This window comes from Microcaecilia unicolor, chromosome 3 (genome assembly GCF_901765095.1).
Source record: "Microcaecilia unicolor chromosome 3, aMicUni1.1, whole genome shotgun sequence".
Taxonomy (NCBI): domain Eukaryota; kingdom Metazoa; phylum Chordata; class Amphibia; order Gymnophiona; family Siphonopidae; genus Microcaecilia; species Microcaecilia unicolor.
In genome coordinates, this window is record NC_044033.1 from 153050652 (window position 1) to 153073123 (window position 22472).

Below are 22472 nucleotides of genomic sequence, written 5' to 3' on the forward strand. Positions count from 1 at the left end.
ATCGGTTTTCGCCCATAATGGAAGCCAATGCCGGCGATCTCAAACCTGGCCATATCCAAGGCATTTGGTCGTGGGAGGAGCCAGCATTTGTAGTGCACTGATCCCTCTGACATGCCAGGACACCAACCGGGCACCCTAGGGGGCACTTCTAAAAATTAAAAAATAAAAGTAGCTCCCAGGTGCATATCTCCCTTACCTTGGGTGCTGAGCCCCCCAAAACTCCACACCATTACCATAGTCCTTATGGGTGAAGGGGGAAATCTAGATGTGGGTACAGTGGGTTTTGGGGAGGTTTGGAGGGCTCCCATTTACCACCACAAGTGTAACCGGTGGGGGGGATGGGCCTGGGTCCACCTGCCTGAAGTGCACTGCACCCGCTAAAAACTGCTCCAGGGACTTGCGTATTGCTGTCAGGGAGCTGGGTATGACATTTCAGGCTGGCATAGAGGCTGGAAAAAAAGTTTTGGTTTTTTTTTGTTGGGTGGGAGGGGGTTGGTGACCACTGGGGGAGTAAGGGGAGGTGATCCCCGATTCCCTCCGGTGGTCATCTGGTCAATTGGGGCACTTTTTGACACTTGGTCCTAAAAATAAATGGACCAAGTGAAGCCGGCGAAATGCTCGTCAGAGCCGGCCATCTTTTTTCCACGCCCCATCCCGCCTTTGCTACCCTGCAGAAATGCCTCCTTGAAGTTTGGCTGGCTCCGTGACGGAACGCAGTTGGTGCCGGCCAAAATCGGCTTTCGATTATACCGATTTGGCCGGCCATCTCCCGATTTGTGTCGGAAGATGGCCGGCAATCTCTTTCGAAAATAAGCTGCATAGGGAAACAGATGGTAGAAAGACAGAGTAGAAATGAAAGATGTTTGAAAAAAAAAAACATAAAAAAAACAAGAGAACAATCATAGCAAGAAGTAACCGACGGGAACTGGAAGGCTCCATGAAGGAAGCAGGCAATGAAGTTGGAAATAGTAAGGGGTACCGGAGGTAGCCGCAGGAAAGAAAAGACAATTTTAAGGGTGAACATAGAGAGGTAGTGACAATGGTACTCACCACATGACCCTAACATCAAATTTGTTTCCGTACCGGTCTAGGCGACCGCCTTGACCGGTAAGATGTAAGCCACATTGAGCCTGCAAATAGGTGGTAAAATGTGGGATACAAATGCAACAAATAAATAAATAATTTACTTTTTTTTTTTTTTTTAAGTTTTCTAATTTTTCCAAAAAGAGGAAATTTTTTTCAAGTCATCGTTCTTTGATTACTAATGAGTGATTTGACAACCTTTTTGACTCTGAACACCTAAAAAAAATCCCAACATTGAAAATCTAACAGTAAATAAAACAGAAATCAGAGTCGGAGCACAAACAAAAATAAAACGATGTTGCACACAGACAGTGCAGCGTAAGGCCTAGTAGCCAAGTAGTTTGTTTTTTTTTCAAAGTTAATAAATTCCCATCCAATCAGCTTACTCGCTGCTAGACGTCACGCTTCTTTCCCGGAACTAAGCGCCCTTAATTGTTTTTCTCTCCTCTTCTATCTTCAGTGCAGTCGCCGGTGTCCACGTCTCTGAAGTTAGGATATTATTTACACGCTTTAGGGTTTATTTTTTTTTACTACTGAGTTACAGACGATTCGGGGCTATCGGTGTGTGTTGCAGCAGATGGAGCAGGACTTGCGGCTGGCTCGACGGTTACAGGAGCAGTATGACCGGGAGATAGCGGAGGAGGAGGAGGGGAGCTGGGGCTCCAGGAAGTTGCCTCCTGTTTCTGCCGGAGTTGGACTCTCAGTGGTGGACCCCGCTTGGGAGCTGCTAGACCCCAGCCCGGACGTCCGTGCCCTCTTTTTGCAGTTCAACAGTCGTTTCTTCTGGGGAAAACTCGGCAGTGTGGAGGTGAAGTGGAGCCCCAGGATGACGCTGTGAGTGCCCTTCTCACGCTGGTAGTCTGGGTTGTGCTCCAGAATATTGGGCAAAGCTGGGACCCATTTGACAACCCTAACCATATGTTTAGATACTCGATCACAGCTGTCGTTGGAGAGGCAAAGGCTGCGTTGTCATTTCCGGGAGAGACTAAGCTTGTTGTCAAGGGGGTTATGGTGGATATTACTGTAACAAAGAAGGTTGGTTGAAGACAGGGACGGGGTGAGCCTATTGTCCATTTTATGGACTGAAACCATAGTAACATAGTAGATGACGGCAGAAAAAGACCTGCACGGTCCACCCAGTCTGCCCAACAAGATAAACTCACATGTGTCTTTTTTTCTGTATACCTTACCTTGATTTGTACCTGTTTTTTTCAGGGCACAGACCGTATAAGGTGGAGCTTCCGTTTTAGTACACCCCAAAGCAAACGATTATTAGAAATATAAGGGACTACCTATGCGTGGTCCATCTGTAAAAAGTCTAAAACTGTTCCATTTGGTTAGGCTACTACTACTACTTATCATATAGACAGTGCCTTAAAAGGAGGAGGACAGAAGATTTTTTTTCTTACTTATTTGACAAGTTTTTAATTTATTTGAAATTTTCCCACATGTAGATATAAATATCATAAAATAAAAATTGAATATGACTAAACAGCTTAAAAATTATTCTAACTAATAGAACCAGCACTTATTTATTTATTGCATTTGTATCCCACATTTTCCCACCTCTTTGCAGGCTCAATGTGGCTTACATTATGCCGTAATGGCAAGCACCATTACTGAAAGGAGAGGAACAGGATATTATTGCATTTAAAGTAGCGAGATATAAAATCAATTAGAAATAAAAAGATATACAAATCATTTCAGGTGTAAGAGAACTAAGGTAATATGTAACATTCAAAGAAGGCATTTTGATTATAGTGAACAAATAGCATAGTGAATGCATTGAACAAATAGTAAGAGATCACAGATAACTTGTTCAGGTAAAAAGTTTTAGTGTCAGTTCAATTGTGAAGGACCTTTGTGATAAGTCTCATTAAACAAGTTAGTCTTTAGTAATTTCCAGAAGGTTATAAAATCGTGCATCATTTTTATGGCTTTTGGTAATGCATTCCATGCTTGCGTGCAGGCGTAGGAGAAGCTAGATGCATAAATCGATCTATATTTGAGTCCTTTGCAATTGGGGTAGTGGAGGTATAAAAAGTACGTGATTTTTTGGGTTCCTTGCTGGTAGATCAGTAAGGTCAAACATATATATCGGGGCCTCGCCATGAATAATTGTATGAACCAGGGTACAGGTTTTGAATGTAATTCAGTCCTTTAGTGGGAGCCAGTGTAATTTTTCTCTGAGGGGCTTGGCACTTTTGTATTTCGTTTTTCCAAATATCAGTCTGGCTGCAGTATTCTGGGCCGTCTAGAGTTTAATGATTTGTGCTTTGCAGTTGGCATAGCTGGAATTGCAATAGTCCAAATGGCTTAACACCATTGACTGCACCAGAATGCGAAAAACCTCTCTTGGGAAGAATAGTTTAATTCTTTTGAGTTTCCACATTGCGTGGAACATTTTCTTTGTTACGTTTTTTGCATGACTTTTGAGTGTGAGACTTCGATCAATTGTGACTCCTAGAAGCTTTAGAGTATACGAAATAGGAAGAGTAAAGTTTGGGGTATTTATATTGGTATACTTAATCTTGTTATATTGTGATGAAATAATAAGGCATTGTATCTTTTCTGCATTAAGCTTCAGTTGGAAGGTATCGGCCCACGAGTTCATTATTTGGAAGCTGTGATTAATTTTATTTGTGATTTCTGTTAAGTCATTTTTAAACGGGATGTAGATTGACATCATCTGCATAAATGAATGGATTGAGGTCTTGATTGTACAGTAGATTGGCCAGTGGAGTCATCATTAAGTTGAAGAGAGTTGGTGAAAGCGGCAATCTCTGAGGCACTCCACATTTAGGTTTCCATGATGATGATGTGGTTGACTTTGCTATCACTTGATATGTTCTTGTGGTTAGGAAACCATTAATCCATTTCAATACGTTTCCTCAATACGTTTCCTCCAATACCAAAATATTCAAGTATATTCAGTAAAATATTATGGTTGACCTTGTCAAACGCGCTTGACATATCAAATTATAGGAGGAGAACATTGTTTCCAGCAGCAATTATTTGTTTGAATTTAGTTAAGAGTGTTATTAATACTGTTTTGGCATAGGCAGTCGGTGGCCCAACTGTTTGGGGAGGCGGGGCAAAACTCTTCTCCCTTGCTTTTGGCGCTTAACCGACCTTCCCCATTCATGATACCTACACTGACTACATAGCTTGTTACCTTTAGATTGTAAGCTCTCTTGAGCAGGGACCGTCCTTCCCCATGTTTTAACTTGTACAGCGCTGCGTAACCCTTGTAGCGCTATAGAAATGCTAAGTAGTAGTAGTAGGGGTGGGGCCAGGGGCGGAACTTACCTCCATAATTGTCTGACAACACACGGAAAAAAATAAGTAAAAATAAGTCATAATTAATACTTTTTATTAAATTTAGATATTAGATATGTATCATATGTCAAAGAATAAAGTGGTTGCTCAAAGCATATACTAACCACAATCGCTCAACTGCAAAACACTATGCACAAATTTGTGCAAAAACACACTCAGAATCTTACTGTACCATAAATACACTGGGCAGACCCTAATACACCAATATACCACCCATACGGAAAATGCAGACCATCAACGATATGAAACAAGGGATAATAATATCACAATTCTCATGTAGAGCCACAAAACACCCTTTTAAGGTGGATAGTGTTCACAATGAGCTCCTTTTATTAACGACCATATGTAGATTCTTCAAGAGGTAGTGTGTCATGATTTAGGCTCTACACCCTTTCTGATGTTTTGGTGCCACCTCAGTAAAGCCAACACACAATCTCTCCACTGCAAAACAATATACACAAACTTGTTGAAAAACACAGTCATAACCTTACCAAACCATAACAGCACTAATTCCAAGGATAGGACGAGCTACAGCCTTATGTGTGGAAAGGCAGCACTATAATTACTCCGGGCTCTAAAACATCAGTACAACCTAGTGAAACAAAAAAACAAAACAAAAAGGACTGCAAATACTACACACTAGCAGAATACTGCATCTTTATCGCACATGACACAACAGATAGGAAGGCAAAATAATGAACTGGAAAGTTAACCTCAAATTTCCTGTCTCCCCTGCCCCATACATACATCCATGTCCAGCAATTCTCCTCTCTCCCCAGCCCTCCCCTCCTCTCCTGTCCAGCAATCTCTTCTGTCCCCCTGCCCTCCCCTCCATCCATCCATGTCCAGCAATTCTCTCTCCCCTCCATCCATCCATGGCCAGCAATTCTCCTCTCCCCTGCCCTCCCATTCTCTCCAGCAATCTGTTCTCTCCCCCTGCCCTCCTCTCTCCAGCGATCTGTTCTCTCCCCCTGTCCTCCCCTTCTCTCCCCCTGTCCAGCGATCTGTTCTCTCCCCGTCCTCCCCTTCTCTCCCCCTGTCCAGCGATCTGTTCTCTCCCCCTGTCCTCTCCTTCTCTCCCCCTGTACAGCGATCTGTTCTCTCCCCTTCTCTCCATGTCCAGCGATCTGTTCTCTCCCCCTGCCCTCCCCTCCCATCCATGTCCAGCAATCCTCCCTCAGCTCCCCGACAGCCCTCCTCTCCGTTCCTTTCTTCCCCCCTCCCCATGTGTTTAACCCTTTTACTCTCCGTGGCAGCGACGTCAGTGAAGAAAAAGGCACTGCAGGCTTGCCTCCAGCTTCTCCCTTCCCTCTTCACACAGTGTCCCGCCTTCTGCGATGATGCATTTCCTGTTTCTGCGAGGGTGGGACACTGTGTGAAGAGGGAAGGGAGAAGCTGGAGGCGAGCCTGCAGTGACTTTTTCTTCACTGACGTCGCTCCCACGGAAAGTAACAGGTTAAAACGCACGTGGGGGGGGGGGGGGCTGCTGGTCGGGCAGCCGACAGTGGGAAGGAAGGAGGGAGAGCTGCCTGGCTGTAGCGCTGCGTTTGTGAGGGCAGCAGCAGCCAGGGGAAGGCCACGATTGGGCTCTCCCCAAGTCTCCTATACGAGGCGCCTATGTGTTTCGGTGCTATGGTTAGCTCGGAAACCTGATTGAGATGTATGTAAAATTGAGAAGTTGTCTATATAATTAGTAAGTCGTTTAGTGACAAAACTTTCCATTAACTTAACTACAAGAGGGATGGATGCAACCGGGTGGTAATTAGTTATATCATTTAGTTTTTTCTTTAGATCTTTAGGTATTGAGGTAAGTAGAATATTTCCTTTGTCCATTGGGAAAAGTCCATGTTGAAGCATGAAATTTAAGTAGGAGGTGAGATCTGTTATGAAACGTTGAGGTGCAGAGTTTATTAGGTAGCTGGGGCATGAATCTAGTTTACAATGGGATTTAGCAAATTTGTTAATCGCTTGTGAAACGCTTTCCTCCTTCAGTAATTCGAAACTTGTCCAGATTCGATCTGCTGGATATTCATCGGTGATTGGATCCAAACAGTTAATGAATTTTTCAAAGTCAGAGGTATTAAGTGGTAAGGTGGATCGTAGTTTTATAATTTTATCATTGAAGTAGGTGGCTAGATCGTCTGCTGAAGGGGTTTCTGTATTAATTGTAGTGACCGGTGAAGTGTCAAAACGTTTGTGTACGAGTTGGAATAATTTGTGTGTGTCCTTATAATCTGGTCCAATTTTGGATTTAAAAAATGACCTTTTAGTTTGATAGCATATTTATATACTTTTTTGATTGTAGTGGTGCAATTATGTCGAGTTTGTTCTTGCTTCTATTGTAAATAAGACAGGAGGAGCCTCCACGGAGAGTCAAAGCAAAACAGAAAAAGTAGAGGCTGACAAATGCACAAACCAATAGGGAGATAATATCAAAAAACAGTTTAATATATTCATATCAAGGACCCGACACGGTCTGTGTTTCGGCGCCAAAGCACCTGCCTCAGGGGTCACAAACAACTTTCTCTGAGAAGAAGCTGATTGGCTTGAATAATTCCTTTATGTATGCACGTGGTTATAAAAACAAGTTAATCCACAGAGAGAACAAAAGACCAGCCAACCGATCAGCAAACACCATGTGACAGAGTATCTCGCGTTCGGTTCGATACCGCTCAGGGCAGGTTGAAGCTGCTGCGGCAGATTTCCTCACTCCTACAAGTAGCAGCTCTTAAGGCGTGGGACTATGTTCAGGTGCTAGGGTCGATGGCAGCGACGCTGGACGTGGTCCCTTGGGCCAGGAGTCATATGCGTCCATTACAGTGGTTTCTACTCAGCCGTTGGTCCCCGTTGTCGGAGGATTATGTGGTTCGGATCCTGTGGGAGGCTCGGGCTCGTTTTGCCATGCGCTGGTGGCTCCAGCTGGAGAATCTTCTTCGTGGCATGTCCCTCGCCACTCCGGAATAGTGGGTAGTCACGACGGATGCCAGTCTGTCCGGCTGGGGGGGCTCATTGCCTGGGTCATTCGACACAGGGTGTGTGGAGTTCGTCGGAGGTTCGCTTATCAATCGTCTGGAATTGTGGGCGATTCGGCTGGTGCTGCAAGCCTTCGAGACATTAGGGTTGAACCAGTCGGTACGAGTTCTCTGTGACAATGCGACAGCGGTAGCCTATGTCAATCGCCAAGGGAGCACTCGGAGCGCTCAGTTGTCAATGGAGGCTCTTTCCCTCTGCTGCTGGGCGGAGAAGCGTCTTTTCTTTTGTCAGCGGCTCACATCACGGGAGTTCTGACTGTGCAGGTGGATTTCCTAAGCGAGAACCAGTTGGATGCGGAGGAGTGGGAGCTCTCTCGAGTAGCGTTCGACTGGATCACGTCCCGTTGGGGGATGCCGGTAGTGGATTTATTGGCCCGGTTTTCCAATGCCAAGGTGCCCCGTTTTTTCAGCAAGGGCAGGGAATTCGGGTCCGAAGGAATAGACGCACTGTTGCAAAGGTGGCCGCAGGATCCTCCTGTATGTCTTTCCTCCATGGCCCATGATCGGTTGGGTGGTCGGCAGGATCGCCTGACATCCAGGAGTAGTCATTCTGGTGACTCCGGATTGGCCCAGGTGTCCTTGGTATGCGGATTTAGTGCATCTGTTGATAGACGAACCATTGAGGCTGTCAAACATTACCAATCTTCTGGTTCAGGGACCAGTGATCATGCAGGATCCCATCCCATTTGGTCTTACGGCTTGGCTATTGAGAGGTTGCGACTCAGACGCAAAGGATATTCTGAGTCGGTGATTGGGACGATGTTGCAGGCGCGCAAGCAATCTATTTCTTCGGCGTATGCTAGAGTCTGGCGAACTTTTGTATCTTGGTGTTCGTCGTCAGGCATCTCGCCGGAGTCGACCCTTCTCATGACTATTCTAGCCTTTTTGCAGGAGGGGTTTGAGAAGGCGCTGTCATTAAGCTCTCTTAAGGTACAGGTGGCAGCGTTGGCCTGTTTTAGAGGCCGCTTAGGTGGTCGTTCGTTGGCCTCTCATCCGGATGTAGTTCATTTTCTCCGAGTCGTTAGTCATGTTAGACAGCCTCGAGTGCCGGAATGGAATTTGAACCTAGTACTGCGGGCGTTTCAGCGGGCTCCGTTTGAGCCAATCTGTAAGACATCTTTGAAGGATCTGACGTTGAAGACGGTGGTTTTTGTGGCAATGGCTTTGGCCAGAAGGGTATTGGAACTTCAGGCTCTGTCGTGCAGGGACCCATTTCTGCGTTTTTCGGAAGCAGGGGTCTCGATTTGTACGGTGCTATCTTTTCTACAGAAGGTGATCTCTCGTTTTCATGTTAACCAAGAAGTGAATTTGCCGCCCTTCAAGCGGGATGATTACCCGGAAGATTTTCATCAGTTGCGGTGTTTGGATGTAAAAAGGGCCCTGATGGCCTATTTGGAAGCGACTAATTCCTTCCGGAAGTCCGATCATCTGTTTGTCCTGTTTGCTGGACACAAAAAGGGAGATATGGCTTCTAAAGCTACGATCACTCGCTGGCTTCGGGAGGCGATCGGGTCTGCTTACCTTTCCATGGGGAAGCCTCTTCCTCTTTAGATTTGAGCGCATTCGACTAGGGCTCAGGCTGCGTGATTTGCGGAGTACTGGCTGGTACTGTTGGAGGACATTTGTAAAGCAGCTACTTGGGCGTCAGTTCATACTTTTTCTAAACATTACCGGCTAGATGTCGCTGCGCATCAGGATGTGCTTTTTGGAGCTTCTGTTTTGGTTTCCGGGGGAATTTGATCCCACCCTTTTTGAGGATTGCTTTGGTACATCCCACAAGTCTCTGGATTGATCTGGGGACGCAATGGAAGGTAAAATTAATTCTTACCTGATAAATTTTCTTTCCATTAGTCCCATCAGATCAATCCAGAGGCTCTCCCTGGGTTTCATGTTAGCTGATTCTGTATGATGTATATATGGAAGGTTTTGGTATGGTCAGGGCTTTTTTTGAGGGGGTACTTGGAGGTACTACATCAGCCCAGGCAGAGGACAGTTCTGGTGAGGCTTTCCCTGCACACTGACTGTAGACTTGCAGAGCAATGCCAGCCCATCTCTGCTAAGGAGCAGCACCAGGTCCTGCAGCCCTGGCAGCTGGAGATAAGTGAGCAGCACTAATGGAGGGGTTATCTGCAACTTGGTTAGGCGGCAGGAGCAGGACTTGGCTGAACACAACATGCACATGTGACAACTTCAGGCATAAGTACCATTTCCTCTGAGGAGTCCTTCCTTCAATCAGTGCAGCTGCACTATTCTGTTGCTAAATTAGGAGGAGCAACAGGGGCCACTTCGGAAGACTCTGGGTAGGTGAGAGGCTGATAGTACACTTCCACTTCCTCTTTGTGGGGGGGGGGGGGGGGGGGGGGGCGGTGGGGCTAGGGCTTCCAAGACATTGGCTTGAATCTGATTGGGCCTGGACATCTGATCCCAACTCAGCTGTTTCTGGGACCGTAAGTTCAGACCCAATCAGCTGCAAGCCGGGTCAGACATTGCCTGTAGAGGGGGAGAAACATAGATATAAAAAAAAATCTTAAAGAAAATACTTTCTAAATTTGTATTTTGTTACAATTAAGCTGCACTTTTGTACTTAGTAACTCATTACAAGCAAAAGAAAAATAATGGAACTCATTACAAGTAAAAGTACTGCAACAAAGTACAAGTACTTCATTACTACCCATCTCTGCTCCACAGTTGTACACAGTATTTTAAATGAGATCTCCTATTCTTTTCCCTATGCAGCCAAGCATTCTTCTGTCTTTTGCTGTCACCTTTTCTACATGTTTGGCTACCTTAAGATCATCACATAAAATCACAACCATGTCCTACTTCTCTTTTGTGCACAAATGTTTTTCATCCCTAAACGGTACTGCTCCATTGTAGTCCAAATGCATGAACCTGTATTTTTTAGCATTTAAATTTTAGCTGCCAAATTCTGGACCACATTGTGCAAGAGGCTGGTGCAGCTCCAAATGCTAAGAATTTAGTTTTGGTCAACCTGGTGCTTGGAATATTTTTCCACGCTTGTTAATATGCAGAGGTATGTTTGTTTTTCTACCTTGTAACCTTGTAACAAGAAAATTGTAATTTGTGTAGTTGATTTGAAAAACATTTGTGGTAAACTGTTCCTATATTGAGAAATCAAGGATTCACCGTGTTATGTATTTATTTATTTATTTTAGGTGTGCTGGAGTGTGCAGTTATGAAGGAAGGGGTGGGCTGTGTTCCATCCGCCTCAGTGAGCCACTTTTGAAATTGAGACCAAGGAAAGATCTGGTGGAGGTAAATTTTAATAAGTTGAAGAGATAATTGTGAAGATACATTCTATGAAGCAAGCAATGAAGATTTATGTAAGCTGTATGATTGATAGCAGATGAAATATAGGTTTTTTTAATGATTATTATTAGCATTAGTAATGCATGAGGTTCAAAAATATGTATGAACTAGGCACTATAAGTAGATACAAAATTATATGGTTCAGAAATTGTGGTAAATTGCCTGCATCTCACTCTTCCTCTTTAGGATGTAAACAGTTTGATCACACCAAACCATTTACATTTGTTTGTAATGTTCTTTATTTGCACCAAAGAAAATACAGAACCATACATCCATATCGTAAAACTATTCAGAACAAAATGAGGTGTACAATAATCGTCATATAACAGTGGTGGAAATTTTCAATTAACACTCCCTGTTAAACACATGAAGAAATTTTCCAAATGGAAGAGTGGCTGTGGGTAGGTCTTCTCCACAGCCACACCAATTTAAATGGGAGTCATTGCTACACTTTCCTCCATACCCTTCCATATAGTCCCCCACCTTCATTCCCAAAATATCGCACATTATAACACCCTAAAAACTACCCCATAAATTAAAGTGCTATGTGCCCTTATGGGAAGCACTGCCTAAATAGGAGAACATGTAATTTGAACCAATTTCTACATTCTAGGAGTAGCATTTTTAGCATCCAGTTTTTCCATTCTCAGATTTATAAAGTTCATTCTTACACTAGTTCAGTTGGGGGAGCAGAAGACATCCAGTTATGCAATATACATTTTTTTTATTTTTGCCAGTAAACAAAATTTCTGTACTAGTCTAACATCTCTTTTACACAAGAGGGGTTGACGCACCACATTATCAAAAAGCAAGGGAATGAACCATACAGTGCTTATATAAGAAACTATTTGATCCCAAAAACAGAAGCTTTTCCACAGTCCCAAAATAATATAAGCCAAAGATACCTGAGCCTGAAGACATTTGGGACATTCTCTAGTAGTCAAAAATCTTGCCAAAAAATGCTCATCTAAGAGAAACAGTCATATTAAAAACTTGTTCACGAAGTACTATGAACATGATAATTTCTTCTGTTTCATCAATAAATGAATCTCATCCCCCAAGATAGTGGGTTTATGTACAAAGTCATTCTGTGAGAAGATCCAGGTTAGCCATTTACATTTGCCAAAGAAAGATGTGGGCAGAACTACAAGAAGACTAGAAATGCACAGAACAATTCAAGGTAACTATTAACAAAGATGTACGAGACTAGTTGAAATTTTTACATTCTGGCTTACGATTATTGCTTCTCAGCTTAAGTTCACCCCACCAATGGAATTTTAGGTGTTCACTTTTCAGGAAGTTCATTGTTTTGGGAAGGTGAGAAAAATAGGAGTTTACTGGTGTTTTCCTACATTATGAAATGAGTTTCTAGGTGCATTGTTAGGTGGCTTCAGTTTTCAAATATGTACCTTCCTTAGTGTATGCAGCAGATGAATCCAAGAACTGGTGGGTTGTGACCATCTACTAACAGGTGGAGATACAGGTTACAAAGCTGAAGGCAATGATACCAGACGGCCAGCTCCTCCTTCACCTCAGTACATCTCTATCTCCAGCAGGTGGTGGACGGCGCTTCAGCAGCTCCTGGATTTGTCTGTTGGGGATACTCCTGGGTCCTGTGGGCCAGTTGAGTTTAGGGGTGTCTGGCTGGTGGTGCCGACTTTGGGGGCATACTCAGTCTTCTGGGTCCCTGCTTCATCCTTTCCCCCCTTGCCTCCCGGTCTTTAAAGCTTTAGCCTTCCTCACCAGTAAAAAAACAAACAAACCAAGAGAGCTCCTTTGCCTTCATTTGGTGTTTAAAAAAAAAACAAAACAGAAGATTTCTGACAGGACCGGGCAGTACAGGGTTTCCCTGTCTTAGTGCTGTGCTTTCAGTCTGTGTGCCGGTTAGGCAGCAGGCTGCTGCGTCTGTGGGACTCTGCTTCTCCTCCAGAGACACCTGCTGTTCAGTGAGTCCCTGCCTTTCTGTTTTGGCACGGGGGTACCGTGCTTTAATATGGGCGATGCTGGTGTTTGAAAGCTGTTCCCGCTGCGGTAGCAGATGCTGCGCAGTGGGATTCTGTGTGGTGGCGTATTTGAACGCTGGGGAGGGAAATGCTGAATTTCCCCTTCCCCAAGCAGCCTTTTCCTGCGCTAAAATGGCAGGAATGTGCACCTTTTTGCTGGCGTGGCCCTCTCTTTTCTCCTGATATCAGCTCTGATCCTTTCCCGCCCTGCGGCCTTGATGTGGGCAGGGGGGAGGGGCGGCTTCTCCTAAAGGACCTTGTGTTCCATTAGAGACTGCTGGTCCAGGGGATTCCCCTTTATTTTCTCCAGTCTTTGGTTTCCTTTACCAAAATCACTGTTGAGTCAGAAACTGTTTGCATGTAGTTGGGGCAGTGGCACAAATTCTTCTCTAACTGCCCTCACTATGCAAGGGGATCCAAGGAAAGAACAGAATTACTTTAAGCTGTTTCTATATCTTCTGAGCAGGATCTCCTCTGCTCTGGGATCCTTAATTTGAACCTTTCTTCTTAAGAGAGCTTGGCCTCAGTAGCCCTTTTCGTGATTGGGGGTGTTTTTATGCCCATCTCGGGCAGATGGGTTCTAGAGGGCTAAGTTTTTTTCCAGAAGGAATCTGATGGTTCTGCAATGTGCCTTGTTATTTTTGGGATGCACATCAGCCACTGGGTGCTTCTTTGGGGCAGGGGCTTTCTGACCTCCCGCCCCCCCCCCCCCCCCCACCCCCTCCGAGTTCATTCTGCTGCTCTGAATGCCTATATGTTGCAGAAGTCTGGTAGGGGAGCTAACAGTTCCTTTTTAGTTCATCCTTTGGAGTTTTCTGGCTTGTACCCTGTCTCAGTCTCTTCTGATGGACCCTGACCCAAAGAGGGGATGTTTTCTCTCCAGCTGCGCAGTAGGGTCCATTTCTCCCCTGTCTTCCTCTATTCGGAGGGAGTCTTTCAGGGCAGTCCCTTTCTGCACAAAGGCAGCAAGAATCTCCTGAGCTGGAAAGCCATGTTTGCCTAAGTGGGTACATTTATAGCAATAGGCCTCACTGTGGTGAGTTTAGATTTTCTTAGTTCCTGCATTGGCTAAGGCTGTTCCTGGTGTGGGAAACAGTGAACAGCATCAGAGCAGGGCTCCTTGTATGTTGGGCCTGTGAAAGGGCCTATTTAGTGTTTTTATTTACAGACTTTTCTGTCCCCTCAGTTTTTCTCTGAGGGCAGTTGCTTGAACAGCTTGGAAGGTTCCCTCCTTCCTTTGTGAAACTCTTTTTATACTGGCAGTACAGGCATTGCCTATGAGCACACCACCACCCTGAGTGTGCCTGATCTCTGATCTTGGAAGCTCAGCAGGGTTGGGCCTGGCTGGTTTCTACTTGGATGGGAAACTGCCTGGGACTACCAGGTGCAGTAGGCTTTCTTGTTTTTTTTTTGTTGCCCCTTTTGCTCCTTTACAATTACAAGTGTGAGTTTCTAGGCTTAGTGCCTTTGGCACCACCTTTCTGTGGGAAATGTTACATATTGTTGTTTTCTGGGGCTAGTGCTCTGGTCTCCATGGTAACCATGGAACCTCAGTGCTGTTGTCATGGGGGTTTTGCTCCAGGTGCAGTAGCTTCAGCAAAATAGTTATGTTTTTCTGGAAGAAGGTTAGCTTTCAGCCTGAAGGTCACAGGTTTAATGCTGGTTTGTGCATCATATTAGAAACTGTGGCCCTCAGCTCCTTTTCTATGGGGCATATTTTACTTCCCTCTCTCATATTGCTTGCCTTGACAAGCAGTTCTTTCCATAGCCGGGACAGTTTACACTAGGCTACAGTGCTAAAGATTAGTGGTGGTTTCCCACAGCAGCTCTGCTCTTCTAGTTTTGCTGTCTGACTCTGATCAAAATATTGCTTAACAGCTCCAGCTTCCACTGTATCAGGGGCGTATCTGCGTGGGGCCACAGGGGCCTGGGCCCCCGCAGATTTCGCCCTGGACCCCCTTACTGCCGCCGTGGGTACCTTTGCTGGCGGGGGACCCCAACCCCCACCAGCCGAGGTCCGCTTCCTCCTGCCGCTGTAAGGTTTTTTAAGTTCATCGGGATTCGTCCTCCGTCACTCTGTGCTGCTGTTCAAAGAAGCTGCTAGCTGAATGCAGTTTCGGACTGAGTCTGACGTCGCTGCTGCACGTTGTACATGAGTCTGACGTCCTGCACGTACAACGTGCAGCAGCGACGTCAGACTCAGTCCGAAACTGCATTCAGCTAGCAGCTTCTTTGAACAGCAGCACAGAGTGACGGAGGACGAATCCCGATGAAGAACTTAAAAAACCTCGCAGCGGCAGGAGGAAGCGGACCTCGGCTGGTGGGGGTTGGGGTCCCCCACCAGCAAAGGTACCCACGGCGGCAGGGGGGGGGTCGGAAATGGCAGCAGCTGGGGGGGGGGCTATAATGTGCCCCCTCACTCTGGCTTCGGCCCCCGCTACCGCCGACTTTCAAATATGCCCCTGCACTGTATGTGTGGCACTTCTAGCTAGTTGTTTGTTGCAGTGTCTCTAAGGCTTTTATTGCACTTTTTCTTTATATTGGACAGCTAGCTATATTCAGAGCTACTTCAATTTTCCCTGCACTTCTCCTTTAGGAAGCATTTCTTTTCTTTCCTGTTTGACCCCATCATCTGCATCCCTCTCTGTTTGGCCATTCTGAGCCCTCGTGTTCAGTTCCAGGCTTTGCCTGTCGGCATGGCTATGGCTCCATTCACCTTTTTGTAGGTTTGGGAATTTTGCGGCATTCTCCGCAAGGACAGCATCAGAGTGCACCTCACTGTAGATGAGATCCGAGAGTTTATCTTCCCGGGTCTTTTTGGAATCCTTGAGCTGGGTGGTCACCCTTCAAATGAGCCACGTCGTTCCATTCCAGACAGCTCTGGTAAGATATTTTTTCTTGACCGAGGACTGGAGGACCTAGGTTCAGACTTGGGTGCGCAGTCTGCTCAAGGCGCCGAGTCCTCGGGCCTGGCTATGCATTCATGTCTTGGTCTCTGTGGTGGACACTTTGGAGGTAGTGCTGTGGGTGGTGCTCATAGACAACATCTACAACTCTTGCTTCTCGACGGGTGGTCTCCTGTGTTCCAGAAGTGTCAACAGTGACTTCCGTGGCTGTTCTTGGTACGCCAAAGCCTGAAGTGGTGGATTCGCAATTCCTCCCTGTGGAAGGGATGCCTTGGCGCTTCCGCAGTAGATGGTGGTGGTCACGGATGCGAGTCTCTCAGACTGGAAAGCCCTTTGCCTCCTCCTTCCATTTCCAGGGTGGTGGATGGCACAGGGGATGGTGTAGCCGATCTCCCGCCTGGATCTGCTTTTGGTGCTGTTTGTCTTCTAGCCTTTCAGGACACATTGCAGGCCAAGCAGTGCTTGTGCCATCTCCCCCGCCTGGACCTGCTTTTGGTGCTGTTCGTCTTCTAGCACTTCAGGACATGTCGCAGGCTAGGCGGTGCTTCTGCCATCGGAGAAGATGAGGCGGTGGCTGCTTCTTCGACAGAGTGGGACTTGGAGTCAGACTGTGGCCATCAGGGCGTGTCGCCCCCATGGAATGGGCAGAGGACCTCATGTTCCTTTTCTATGCCCACTTTGCGGGCTTTTCCTATGGTGAGTTCTCTTTTCTGCCATCTTCTGGTCTTGGCAGAATGGTTATGCCGCACCAGTGCTTCTCCAACATGGCCTCAGAGAGAGCTCCGTAGGTAGATCTGATGGCGTCCCGGCTGGACACCCAAGTGCCTTCTTTCTTCTGTCATCGGAGAGAGGGTGCTTCGGCAGGGCTGATTGTTCTATTGCATCCTTGACCAGAGGACGTTCTTCAATAGTGTTTCCTCTGTGGCCTCTCTGCGGCCGAGTTCTTTTCAGATCGCTCTCCACCGGGGTCGAATCATTGTGGTAGCGCCAGTTTAACCACGGCGCCCTTGGTATGCAGATATAATGAGGCTTCTAGTGGTGCCTTTATTTTGGATCCGCTTGACTCCGGGCTCTTCGTTCTGGGTCCGCCCTGAGTGAATGATCCCTCTCGCTTTGGTCTTACGGCCTAGTGTTTTGAGAGGTTGACTCTGAGGAACAGAGTTCTTTGGACGCTATGGTTACTGTTCTGTTGCGATCTTGTATGTGGTTCACGGTCCACTGCAACCGCGTATTGTCAGGTGTTGAGGATTTTTTGAGGCTGGTTGTGGCCCACGCTTGGTCTTCATTGTGGGCGTCTGTTCCTCAGTGATTGAGTTCTTCCTGCAGGATGGGTTGCAGAAGGGCCTGGCCTGGCCTGTCACTCTGAGGTGGTGCATTTCTTGCAGAGTGCTTTGCTCCTCCGCTGCTGCGACCCTCTTCTCCCTGAAACCTCATTCGTATTCTCAGAGTCTAGTTTGGGGTTCCTTGTCTACCGAGCATTGCTTCGGACTCCTTTTGTTCCTTTGCAGAATGCTTCGCTTAGGAACTTACAAGCAGTGTTTTTGGTCGCCAGTTCTTCGGTACGCAGAGTGTCTGAATTTTTAGTTCAGCCATTCCAAGCTGTTTTTTTTTTGCAATTTGCTGAGTCTGGAGTGACCTTGCTTTCGGTTCCTTCTTTCTTTTACGGCTGTGGTTTGTCTTTTTTCTTTTTCAGCCTCTCTCTCTTCTCTTCTTTTGGGACGGGGATTTTCACACGGAATACACGACGCTTTGTCTTCTGGATGTTCAGAGGGCTCTCTGGTATTTGCAGATGTTGCATGTTTTTCAGCATTCAAATCTTCTCTTTGTCTTTGTCGCTGGTTCTTGCTGTGGGACGGCAGCTTCTGGTCTGATCTGATTTTTTTCTCGTTGGATTGCAGATAATTTGTGGATTTTTTTGAAAGGTTGCATCCCACCGGTGGCATTCCAGGCTCGTTTCACGAGTTTGCTATCTACTTGAGCAGAACGGGTGTGCTTTTACTATTCAGATGCTGCCTTTGCAACGGCGGTTCTGTCTCAGGGAGTGGCGACTTCCCACCCTACTTAGGGATTGCTTTGGTACATCCCACCAGTTCTTGGACTCATCTGCTGCATACGCTAAGGAAGGTAAAATTATGTCTTACCTGCTGATAATTTTCTTTCCTTTAGTAGCAGCAGATGAATCCAGGATCCTGCCCTTTGTCAGTCGTGCTTGTTTTGCCTATCTGTTCTTGTTCTGGTCTTTAGTTTCCAAAAAAAAAAAAAAGAAGAAGAAGAGGAAAGAGAACAGAAACCACTGAAGAGGACTCCATCGCAGTTGTGGTTTCTCTTAAGTCAGATGACAAGTTTCTGTTTTGTATGGTTGGTGAGGAAGGCTTCCTGGTTTCTTGTCTGATTCTGCTTGGTGATGAGACATGTACTGAGGTGAAGGAGGAGCTGGCCATCTGGTATCACTGCCTTCAGCTTTGTAATCTCTATCTCCACCTCCTGGTAGATGGACACAACCCACCAGTTCTTGGATTCATCTGCTTCTACTAAAGGAAAGAAAAGGTAAGGCATAATTTTACCATATGTACTCATGCGTAAGTCAAGGGCAGTTTTGTCCAAAAATGCAACAAAAAAAGCAATTAGAATTTCACCCACCAACTCTTTCTACACCAACCGTCACAGCTAAAATTCTTCTTTGAACCTATTGCTTGAGCCATTGGCCAATGAAATGGCTTTTAGCTATGTCCAGGTCACCTGTTAATTGTCATGTACGCTTCCCTGCAGGCATGCCCACCTCTCAATGTACATGCTCAGCACAAACTTTCAACCAGCCAGAACATTTACAGATTTTAAACTGTCACTACTATTTATTTATATCACTACCCAGTCTTACTTGAACACCTCCTCTAAACCTCTTCTCTTTAATTTTAACAGTGTAGAAGCTCACCCTGAATTACATAGCACTGGCTTTGTTCTCTAAAGTAACTTTAGCACAGCCAGTGGCTGTCTATTGTACTTCCATGAAGCTAAGAACAGCAAGAGTGCTATGGCACTGATGAGACAACTCGTCCATCCCCTTCCTCAACTTATCTCCATCATTGGTCTCTCTTTCTTCTGCTTCCTAGCAGCACTACCAATTTCTCTCTCCATACTTATTTGAACTGAGCATGGGCGGAAATGCTGGCATCGCAGCTGGAGCACCCCGCTTCTCAGATGGCATGGGCAGGGCTTTGGCGGCAAAACTGGCTAGTGGGGCTTAAGCATCACTGCTAGCAAAGGTATAATGGGCGTGGTGGGGGAGGAGAGACTGAGAGGAAGTTCTTGGCCCCTCCCCCCCTAAATCAACTTCTGGCTATGCACCTGGTATCGGTTGCGGTGAAAAGGGTTTTAGGACCCAGGGGAGACTAACCCTAGTTATTTTCATCAATCAGGTCCTGCAACTTAACCCAATTATTCTGATCCCCAGGTTCCCACCAAATACTTTCCCACCAATTATGTAATCGCACTTGCCCACATTCTGGCTAGCACAACACTTTCCAAATTCCTAGCTGAAATAACCATTAAAGGACAGGATACCATGAGAACAAAAGAGTAGCCATACTGGGTCAGGCTGGTGGTCTATATAGCCCTGCTTCTAATGGAGGCCTATTCAGATCACAAGTACCTGGCAAAATCCCAAGAGATTTCATGCAGCTGACCTTGGGGATAAGTAGTGCCTTTCCCTATGTCTACCTTAATAGCAGTTTATGGACTTTTCCTTTAGGAACTTGTCCAAACCTTTGTTTAAAACCAGACATGCTAAATGCTGTTACAACATCCTCTGGTAATAAGTTCCAGAGTTTAACTATTGATTTAATGAAAAATATTTTTTCCTATTCAGTTTAAAAGTATTACCATGTAGTTTCATGGAATGGCCCCTAGTCTTTGTAGTTTAAATTTTTTTTTCCAAAGAAGTACTTTATTAACACAGCTATAATATAAGCAATAAGGAAACAGTAACATGGAACACATACCATATTATTACATTTTCAACTCAACTATTTTAATAAGTAACACAGCATCATTAACCTCACAGATTTTTTCCATTTTAACCCACTGCCCCAACAACCGCAAAAACAAAAGAAACAAAAACATGGACAAAAAAGCGGGAGGAGTGGGAGAGAAAAATATCTGTACAAAGTCATTTTCACAAGCATTTGAAAGTGTTCTGTCAGATCTTATTCTTTAGTGGGCCCCAGATCCTTCCCCATTTAGCCAAAGTCAAGGACACAAGCAGTCAAGTACTCATATCATATCAGCTATGCACAGGAGGGACCCCAGGATCCTTCCAGGCTGCCAGCAGAACAAATCTCCCCACACTTAGGCAGTGTCGAATGAGAGATCCTGGTGCTGGAGAATCCAGGTGTACGTCTATTCAGCAAAATTATGCCTGAATCCCAAGAAATCTGAATACCCATAAGCAGGCAAATCTGGAATTGAATACTCCTCTACTAGGCCTTCGCCTTAGGGCATGTCCACTAGATGTGCATCATAGTTCCCCTGATTGCCACCTCCATGCTAGCAAGTTGGAGATAGGCTAAACTGTTGGTTTCCTGCTGTATCAGGGGTCAGTTACCAATGGGTAGACCATCTTCATGTGGTTTTCCTGATCATTTGCTGATGCAGCTATTTTGGGAAGTAGGGACTCTATTGCCACAGAGTCAGCCTGTTTATAACTAACGTCCAGTTCTATTTCCCACTTAACCCTATCTCCATGGTCAGAAGGATCCCGGTCTTATTAGATGTCTGTACAGGGCAGTAACTGAGTGCTTTGTGGAATGAAGTCCTCACAGATATCCTCAAGCTCAGTTGCTTTGCTGACCAGCCAAGGTTTAATATCTTTATGCAAAAGCAAATGTGCTAGTTCAGCATAGGGAAGGTAATACATTTGAGGGAGCTGATATGTATGGGCCAACTCATCAGTAAACCCTAGGTTGACAAACCCCATTCCTTCCAAATCCTAAATACTGAGGAAGATAGAACTGGGGAAAACAAATGGGTTGTAGTGGATGGGTATAAATCAAGATGACTGAAAACCAGATTGCTTGCTCATAGAGTCCCAATGTTGTAGTGTGTGCAAAGTTGTAGGGCAAACTTCCACTGCCAAGACTCGGTAGTGTTTGGAAGCCATAACAGAAAATGGAGGGACACTTTCCTAACCATATCTTGTTCAATCCATATCCATAATTTCTGAGGGTAAGCTTGACTCCATTCAACTGCAGCTCTCGCCTGTGCAGTGTGACAGCTGCGATGATGGATGCACATGCCACAATTGCGGCCTCCATTCTAATGAATTTGGACATTGAGAAATGGTGCTTGTTAGGCTGGTCGTGAGCCCTTGAGCCTTGGCCGAGGCCTAGTATAGCTTTTAGGCCAAGACCTAGGATGGACCCAACAGGTACTATACGCCACCCCAGCTACCAAGCCCTGCACACTCACACGCGACCAACTTGCACTAACAGAAAGGGGAAGATAGGGCATTCAGGCGGGCTCACTGCCTATCGGGAACCCACTTGCTCAGAATACAGTCATACGAGTCTCACGGCCTAACCGGAACCGACTCAAACCCAGGGAAGGGAGAAAAAAAAATGAGGGGTCCTCACGGGGACTAGAGCACCACCAAACTAAGTGCTTGCTAAGGACACAAGGGAAAAATGAACTAAGAGAGGTAACTATAGGAAACACGTCAGGCTGTACCCCACAGCACACAAAGGAAATGAGGGACTGAGAAATGGATACAGAGAGCAGAGACCCCCAGCAGACAGGAGAGGGAAAAGCCAGCAAAAAATAGCCGGGCCTGAGATGCACCCCGCTCAGAAAGAGCAGTACACAGTAATAGCGAGGGTAGTGACAGCAAAAAATAATTCCTTGTCATCAGCAGCAGATGAATCCATTAACTGATGGGTTATGTTCACCTACCAGCAGGTGGAGATAGAGAACACTGAAAAACCATAGTGCTCTAAGGACGGCTAGCTCCATCTGCCTTCAGTATTGCTCTATCTCCCAGCAGGTGTGGACGTAGCTTGATCAGCTCCTGGAAAAATTGTGCCTGGGGTGGCTCCTGTGCTTTTGCCAGTTGAAGCAGGAGTGTTGTGGCTGGTGGTGCCCACTTTGAAGGCATATAGGTTCGCCCTTTCCCTGCCTTACCCGTCCCCCTGCCTACCGGAGTACCTTTGTTGCTGCCTGCCTCCAACTTTCCTCATAGCGTTTAAAAAAAATACGCATTGGTTCTGCGTGGCTATTCTGAGGCTATTTTCCACCTGCAGCTTGACCGGAGCTTGTTTGACTCGGTCTTTTGAGGTGAGAGTAGTGCCCAGCTCCTCCGGGAAGGTCCCGCGGACCCCGTTCCAATCGGGGGAAGTTTTGGTGCAAAGCCACCGTTTTACTTATACAATTCTGTCCGGTCGGACGATGGCTGCTGAAGCAGTTAAACGTTGCTCCCGTTGTGGTAAACGTAGATCAGCAGCGGGGCTCTGTAAGATGTGCTCTTTAGACGCTAGAGCTGGTACGAGCATGGCGAGCGATGATTCTTCCCGCTCAATGGAGCTAGCAGCGGGCGCCATTTTGGAAGCGTTGCACGCCTCGACCCTTGCTGTTGCAGAGGAGTCTGAGTGCAGGGGGACGCCTGGGTTAGAGGCTGCCAGAGGAGCTCCTGTTCCCATTTCTCCTGATTCGGAGATGGAGGGTCAGGGTGAGTGCTTCTCCCCGGAGTTTGTGCTTTTAATGCATAAAGCTTTCATGCTGAAAAGAGCTTT

The 22472-nt window shown here is 46.0% G+C and overlaps 1 protein-coding gene across 1 annotated transcript in view; it reads left to right on the forward strand.

Annotated features, from left to right (window-relative positions):
- The first annotated feature begins 1502 nt into the window (after nt 1-1502).
- Nucleotides 1503-22472, forward strand: part of SPRTN (SprT-like N-terminal domain) — a 42722-nt gene continuing 21752 nt past the window's right edge. The window contains exons 1-2 of the mRNA XM_030196493.1: nt 1503-1917; nt 10631-10730. Of these exons, the coding sequence (XP_030052353.1) occupies nt 1661-1917; nt 10631-10730 (357 nt within the window). The 5' untranslated portion in view covers nt 1503-1660. The remainder of the gene's footprint in view (nt 1918-10630; nt 10731-22472) is intronic.